This window comes from Trichechus manatus, unplaced genomic scaffold, assembly GCF_000243295.1.
Source record: "Trichechus manatus latirostris isolate Lorelei unplaced genomic scaffold, TriManLat1.0 scaffold00003, whole genome shotgun sequence".
Lineage (NCBI taxonomy): Eukaryota > Metazoa > Chordata > Mammalia > Sirenia > Trichechidae > Trichechus > Trichechus manatus.
Window position 1 is genome coordinate 23,031,681 of NW_004443939.1, and position 8,624 is coordinate 23,040,304.

Here is an 8,624-nt window from a genome sequence, read left to right on the forward strand (position 1 = left end):
CATTATATAGTGTCCTTCCTTATCCTTTGTGGTGGATTTTACTTTAAAGTTTATTTTGTCAGAGATTAATATTGCCACTCCTGCTCTTTTTTGAGTGTTTTTTGCTTGATATATTTTTTTCCATCCTTTGAGTTTTAGTTTGTTTGTGTCTTTATGTCTAAGGTGTGTCTCATGTAGGCAGCATATAGGCGGATCATGTTGTTTATCCATTCTGCCATTCTCTGTCTCTTTATTGGTGCATTTAGTTCATTTACATTCAGCGTAATTATTGATAAGTTATGAGTTTAGTGTTGTCATGTTGATGTTTTTTTGTGTGTGTGTTGTTGACAGTTTCTTTGTTCCACTTAATTTTCTTTATGCATTTTCATTTCATCTTTTTCATTGTTGTTGATTTTGTATTTGCTGAGTATGTTTTTCTTGTTTTTTTATTTTGATGTGTAGGACTGTTAGTTTCATTTGTGGGTACTGTAATATTCACCCTTATTTTTCTAAGTTTAAACCAGTCTTTTATTTCTTTATATCACCTTGACTTCCTCTCCATATGAAAGATCTATGACTACATTTTTTAGTCCCTCTTTTTTGTTTTAATGTTGTCATCTTTTACATATTGATGTCTCTGTTTCCCTTTTTTCAGCATTTTAGCTTTGATTTATTTTTGTGACTTCCCTATTTGGGTTGATATCTGGTTGCTCTATCCTATGTTCTTGTCTTGGGTTGTTATCTGATGTTATTGATTTTCTAACTGGAGGACTCCCTTTATTATTTCTTATAACTTGGGTTTGGCTTTTGCAAATTCTCTAAACCTCTGTTTATCTGGAAATGCCCTAATTTCACCATCATATTTGAGAGACAGTTTTGCTGGATATATAATTCTTGGCTGGCAATCTTTTTCCTTCAAGGCTTTATATATGTCATCCCATTGGCTTCTTGCATGGTTTTTGCTGAGTAGTATGCACTTAGTCTTATTGACTCTCCTTTTTTTATTTTTTAACACATATTGTTCTATGATATTGGTTAACAACCCCACTACATGTCAACCCTCTCCCTTCTCGACCTTTTTTTTTTTTTTTAGTGAAAATATACATAGCCAAAGGTACACCATTTCAAAAATTTCTACATGCACAGTTCAGTGACATCAACTACGCTCTTCCAATTGTGCTGCTATTCTCACTTTAGATGAAGGCTTACAGAACAAAATAGTTTCTCATTAAACAGTTAGTACACATGTTGCCCTATGACAATGGTTAACAACCTCACAAGACATCAACACTATCCTTACTCAACCTTGGGTTCCCTATCAGCAGCTTTTCTGTCCTCTTCTGCCTTCTAGTCCTTGTTATTGACGCTCCTTTGTAGGCAACTTTTGTTTATCCCTAGCCACTCTTCAAATTCTCTCTTTATCTTTGGTTTTGGCAAGTTTGATTATAATATGTCTTGGTGACTTTCTTTTGGGATCTTCCTTATGTGGTGTTCGATGAGCTTCTTGGATAGATATCTTCTTGTCTTTCATGATATTTTCTGTCAACAAATCCTCAACAATTCTCTCTGCATTTTCTATTATCCTCTCCTGTTCTGGTACTCCAATCACTTATAGGTTATTCCCCTTGATAGAATCCCACATAATTCTTAGGGTTTCTTCATTTTTTAAAATTCTTTTATCTGATTTTTCCTCAAATAAATTGGTGTCCAGTGCTTTATCTCATGTCTCACTAACTTCCATTACCTCAATTCTGCTCCTATGACTTTCTATTGAGTTGTCTAATTCTGAAATTTTAATCTTTTGGATTTCTATTTGCTATCTCTCTGTGGATTCTTCCAGCCTATTAAATTTGTCGCTTTGCTCTTGTATAACCTTCCTAAATTCCTCTATTGCTTTGTCTGTGTGCTCCTTGGCTTGGTCTGCATTTTGTCTGGTCTCCTTCCTGATATCTTGAAGAGCTTTGTATATTAATCTTTTGAATTCTATCTCCAGTAATTCTAAGACCTTCTCTTCCTCCAGGAGGTTTCCTAGTTCTTTGTTTTGGTTGCTTGCTGAAGCCATCATGGTCTGCCTCTTTATGTGATTTGATATTGACTGTCGTCTCCAAGCCATCAATAAGTTATTATATTTATTTATTTTATGTTTGCTTATTGTGTCCTAGCTTCTTGTTTTGTTTTGTTTTAGTATTTCCAAATAGGCTGGTTGTGTGAGCTACTTTGTTTATTGGTGTCTTTGAAGCGCTCATGTCCTGTCACCAGGTGGTTAGAGCTGCTACTAGGTATGTGAGCCCAGGAGTCCGTTTACTTTTCTTATGTGGATACAGCTCACGTGTCCAGGTCATTGGTCACCGAGCATGTAGTACAGGCTCTCATGTACAGTCCTAGATGGGCAGGGCTGCATAGGGGTGATTGGAGCAGGCACAGGTATCTGGCTGCTGTAGGGGGTTATGTGATGAGTAAGGTAGGAGGCTGATGTCTTCCCCTGAGTGCCTGGGTGGAAGGCATGTCCCTGTTCCCTAGAGCACGTAGGTGGGTAGGTTTTGCATCTGGACATTGGGCACCCAGTGCTGTCAGCTAAAAGAACTGGGAGGCTCACTTATTCTCGGACCCCTATCGTGGGTGGCTAGGTGGAGTGGGTGGGGCTACCAGTCCTTAGGTCTCTGATGTGGGTAGGTGAGGATCCTGTTTAATGGGCAGGGCGGTGTCAAATGTCGTGTATCTGCCACTCCCCCTTAGCTGTTGCAGTTGAAAATAGGCTTCAAGTATATACACTATCGTACTATACTAATGAGGGCCTACACGGTTGAAATGGGCCCACACAGGTCTAGGCAGGGGTGAAAGGCATTCAAAGTCTGTGGACCACTTATGCCTGTGCCTAGGCAAATGAGCAGCTCCTGCCCCGAGGTCCCAGCTTAGGGGAGCTGGTGGATTCTTCCTTCCTGTTTGTTCGTTTGTTTATTTTTCCCTCTTCAAAGCTGGGAGACTGGCTCAGGTGCACGTGGCAGGTCCCACTTCCAGCCCGGGGGCATGGCAATCACTGCTGACGCAAGACTGGGACCAGAGCAGAGTGGAGTGGAGGTGGATTAAAGAGAGAGAGGCACTTCCCAGAGTAGGAAGGGTTATTTTGATCCCGCATGGTAGGTTAGACACTTCCACTTAACTTTCTCAGATCCAGCGCCACTTCCCCCTGGCTCTGGAGGCTTGTGCAGACTCTTCACTGCTTGGTTTCTCTCAACGTGGAAAATGCATCCCAAGTGCTACTGCTTTCCTCAGCTTGTGTGCGCCAGCCGATCCAGCCTGTAGGGAGTTGGCCAGGTCAGGTCTGGAAAATCGTCGCTGCTTCTGAACTGTCTTTCCCTCTCCCAGCCACTCAGTCTAGCTCCTCAACTTTGTTTTTGATGTTCAGGGCTCCTAGATTGTCATATATAATCAATTCATTTGTTTTCTCGGGTCTTTATTGTAAGAGGGACCACAGGAAGCATCTGACTATTCTGCCATCTTGGTCCCACCTCCAGGATTAATTCTTATTGGTGTAAGTTTCTAACTAAATTTAAGCTCAGCATTTTAAGAGTGTTAGATTCCTCAAAAACATCCAAACCATTTCATTAATTCAACATCTAGCACCAGAAAAAAAAATCAGAGATTTTTTGAGTCTTTTATTTTAAGAGTTAAAATAAAGTCAAATCAGTCCCTTGATTACATGCTGGCCAGTCTTCATCTATAAATCAAAGTTTGAGGCTATTTTTTCAAAGTTTTAGCCTGTCTTTCATCAATGTTCTGTACTTCATGGAAACACACACACATACATACATACGCATCTGTACAGGAATTCATGTACATATCCATCTACACACATCCATAAATGTGAATATATATATATATATATATACACACACAAACATATATATGTGTGTGTGTAAGGAGCCCTGGTGGTGTAGTGGTTAAGCACTTGGTTGCTAACCGAAAGGTCGATGGTTCAAATCCACCAGCCACTTCACAGAGAGAAAGATGTGGCAGTCTGCTTCCATAAAGATTACAGCCGTAGGAACCCTATGGGGCAGTTCTACTCTGTCCTATAGGGTTGCTATGAGTTGGAACTGACTCGATGGCACACAACAACAATAACATATATGTGTGTATATAAATACGTATATATATATAGAGAGAGAACATGTAAGCTTAACACAGCCCTAAAGTAAAGCTATCTTTTAAAAAAAAAAATGCATACCCTATTACCTGCAACAAAGATTTACAATCCATACATTTTATGCCTGGCTGATCCTTAACTTATCCCAGCACCAGAGCAGAGACTCATATTGTAGAGTTGAGTAAATGGTGATTAGCTACAATTTTATTTAGCTGTTTGCACTGCATTCTTTATATGGAGATGATATTTATGACCTTTACCTGTCTCTTTTCTCCTTAACAGCCATCACCGGAAAGTTCCATGCTGTCAAATGGTAAGGAAAGTTTAATTTTGCCCACAAAAGAGACTGAAAAGCAGTTACAAAGCCCAGAAGCCAAGGTGCCACATGAGGGTTGCAGACATATGAACAACCGCGGAAGCCATTATTTCACTGGGCCTATGTAAAAAGACAACCCGAGGGCTTCAGTAACGCACACTCAAAACCAACATCAGATAATGCTTTGAAACCATCTTTCAAATGAACTGTCTGGGTGTCCTATAGTTCATCAAAGGTTTCCTGTCTCCAAAAGGTCAACGTTGTATCCCTTACCCTTTCTGAATCTCAGAATATCTTTTCAGCTCCTCATTTCAGAAAGGTGAGCAGGTGTCTCTCAGTCCTAACAATCATGATTCCACAGTTCACAGATTCTTAAGATAAATCATTAGAGTGGTATCATATATAGTCTTTTGTCTGTTTTTTCAGGCTCAAGTTTTAAAAAAAAAAAAAAACTCAATAGTTTTGGAATAGCTGGGAGTGCTAAAACCTCGATTAAATGAAGTGGGGTCAAAAAGTTGGGATAACATGGACCTCAACTTCCCTGCTGACTGATAAAATAGTCCTTTCTTTGAATTCTGACTTTATAACTTTTTAAATAATTAGATTCTAACAACAATGCTTCACAGTCCCTGGGTGGTGTACACAGTTAACATGCTCGGCTACTAACCAAAAAGCTGGAGGTTCAAGGCCACCCAGCGGTGCCTCAGAAGAAAGGCCTGGCAATCTACTTCCAAAAAATCAATCAGTGAAAATCCTGTGAATCACAACAGTCCAGTCCTGTTGTGCAGGGGGTCGTCATGAGTCAGAACCATCTAACTGCAGCTTAGTCAGCATTGGCACTGCCTAATTTTTATTCTGATATATTGGGCATCTACTAAATAAATATGTGTCATGTCCCTCCCTTCTTACTAAAAGGTTCTAGTAAGTCCATTTCAGATGAAACCTTTGCACACATCAGTTTTCTAACCATCTGCTATTTAGGAACAATGGCAGGCACTGGCTGGGATGTCATTCATAAAGCAATTCCTTCCAAGACTGTCATCACACAATTGGCCTGGGCAGGACAGCTGAATAATAAATAAGCAGTTGTGTCCACTCAGGCTCGGTTATTTCCTTTTTCAGACAATGCCTAAGTTAGGGCTTTTTAACTCAACTTTAGAAATAAAGGAATTAATAACAAGAAATTCACACTGGAGTAAATTATACACAGATTTGGTAAAATGATCAATGCAAGTGTTTCCACCATATACCGTATAGTTGTCATCCCCATTCTGACCATCAAGCCTGCTTCACTAGGGAGATGGTCATGATCTGTGTGTGTCTGGTGTCTTGGCCACCACCCTGGTCTGTCTGATCCTGTCTGCTCTGGCCCTCTTTGTGTGTGCGTGTGTGTGTGTGTGTGTGGTGTGGGACTGTAGCCTCCCTATGCCTTTATTGAATTGCAAGAGCTTTGTTGACTGAGCCACAAGCTTAGATTAATAGAGCTTTTCTAACATTTCTGCCTTTGTCCTCTGCATTCACTAACACTGCTTTTTTAACTTTTCTTTACCCTTTTGCACTCTGCATAACCCTGGGCCAGATGAGGTCGGTCACCTCGCCCTGGGCTCAGTGATTATGTTGCCCCTGGAGCATTCCACTCCCTTTATAATGTTACTCTCTGCATCTGTTGTCAAAACTAAACTTCCTGGTCACGCTGCCTCAGTCCTTGTGGTCTTCTCTGTCTCTACTGGTCACCTGCCAATGTGACCAGAGGCCATGTTGTTGACTCTACGCCTCACAACCACCTGGCCAGACTGGCCTAACTTGTCTGCTTCTTTAAATGATGAACAGGACTACTTACCCACCCCCAGTTTCGACGGGTGGGGAAAAACCCACTTTCTGGCTCAATATGCCAGAGAAAACAGTCCCCCAAGAAACAAAGCAACCCTTTTGTTCCTGTTTATGATAATTCCTGCTTTATCCACTTCAACACATACTTTGCATCCCAGCAGCGCCTGAGGATTAGAGGAGCTGGCTACTGAGTCACTGTGAGTGCTGCCTTCCCAGCTGCTGCCTTTCAGCACTTAACCCCACGAACCCTTGCCTCCCACTGTGTAGAATACATAAGTGTGGATCTGTAGGAATAAAAGTCAGTGATTCTTATCAATCCCTCCATCTGGCCCCAAAGAAAGACAGTCTGTCCTACAAAAACCGCAACTAAAAGGAGAGGCACTGTAACAGTTATTAATCACAAACATTTATTAAGCACTGACTATTTTCAGGGCATTCTGTAAGGCGGAGGGGACAGAGATTCCACAGACACTGCACTCAGAGCGTCCAATCTAGTGGGAAGATATATACATATATAGTGTTAATTTCTTCCCGCATCATAGACCTATTCACTCACAAATAGTTACTGAGCATCTCCATGTCAGACACTGTGCCATGAGCTGGTGAAGGAGTCTAATATCCGTACACCAATATGAATTGGAATCGACTCAACGGCAATGGGTAATGGGTAATCTGCAGATTACAAAGCACTTCCACATATATAATCTGACCTGATTTATTTTAGGGCCCTGGAATGTGAGCAATATCTAACTAATAACGGCTTTTCTATCTTCCTAAAACTGAAAAGCTCCAAAGCAAGGATATTGCTTAATATGGATCAAGTTCTAGGCAAAACTGTGAATCTTTCTTCATGGATCACATGGTTGGGATCCTTTCCACTGGCCTGCAGCACCCTGTAACCCCAACCTTCTCTCCTGCCACTGCCCTTTCCCATACTGTCTACCTCTGGGGAGGGAAAGCAATATAGTGCTTAAGACGCCAGATCTAGTTTAATTCTGGCTCCACCCTGCTGGCTCTGTAACTGTGAGCAAGCAACTTAATCTCCCTCTGCTTCAATTGCTTTATCTGCAAAACAGGAATAATCACCAGTTCCATATCATAGGTTAAAGGAGAAACACATGAGTTTTCAATCCTATCAATTCCTTCATGAAACAAAACTTTACCATGAAAAGTTTAGAACAGGGCTGGTACCTCATAAGCACTCAACAAATGTGAATTATTTTTGTTATTCCCTCAGGTTCTCTAGACATCCCAGAGTAAAACACTATGAGCAATGAACTCACAGGAGAGTACAAATAACCAGTAAAAAATATGGTGGCTATATCTGGCTTTTTTTACAAAAGTGCCTAAAGATTATGTTCAAAGGACTGAACTACTTGTGGCCCAATTTCAGGGACTGTAATAGCTGAGTGGAGAAGAAGCTGTGTTCCTGGAGGATTCCCTTATCCAGTGATGGGCTGATAAATGTTTAACAACCAGGTCTCTGGGAGAAAAATGCCTTGGTTTATAACATTTGCCAATTTCTGTGGTATAAATACTTCCACAGTTGCCGATTTCAAACTATCCACTGTGATGTCATCAAATGTGGAGTTGGGAAGAGGTGCAGAGTAGCACTCTGTTAGAGTATTCCCACCATACAGACAGAAACATAAGTAACCTTGAGAACACAGTAAGATGTAGTAAAATAATTTGGAAGCAATGTGTTTTGATTATCTGTTGCCCTTGTTTGAAAATAATATTTTAATTGTATAAGTTCATAAAATATAATTTTTAACAACTGGCTCTCAGAATTCCTGAAAAGTGAACAAGTAACCTTTTCAAGCCAGCTCCAGCACATCACTGCATGTCACAAAGACAACATGTGCAGTAGAACATGAATGACGGCTCTCACAGCTCCAGTCCTAGAAATACCAATTGACAAGGACACAAATACAAGTTATTGTGCATGAAGATGATTAGTTCTTGTCCTTTCTTGTGTCTTCCTCCGGTCTTCTGGTTCTCAGAATCATGGCCTATCAGACCCAGGCAAAAATATACAAGGGAGGTGTAACTGTGGGCAAAGTTGTGGCAGGAGGTAAGGCAGCTAGATCTATGGGATACCTCCCAAACTGGACCCCAGGAAAAGTAGAGAAGAAGCCTCAACTCTCATAGCCCCTGCTATAGGAAGCTCTGTCACCAACCCAGATTGGGTAAGGGAAGGGCCAGGGTTTTTGTGACCAGTTTACTTAGGTGTTGTCTCTTCCTGAGCCTTTGGGAAGGTGTCCAACAGCCATTGCCCTTTCCCGTCTCCAGCTGTTCTGTTATTGCACATCGCCTCCCTCTGATTCTTTAGTCTCTTCATGAATCCTTCAT

General features: G+C 41.0%; 1 protein-coding gene across 1 annotated transcript in view; it reads right to left on the reverse strand.

The window, feature by feature from the left end:
- Window positions 1-4,412, reverse strand: part of ERICH3 (glutamate rich 3) — a 117,248-nt gene extending 112,836 nt beyond the window's left edge. Inside the window, 1 exon segment of the mRNA XM_004369136.1 lies at window positions 4,387-4,412. Within this exon segment, the coding sequence (XP_004369193.1) occupies window positions 4,387-4,412 (26 nt within the window).
- Window positions 4,413-8,624: the final 4,212 nt, after the last annotated feature.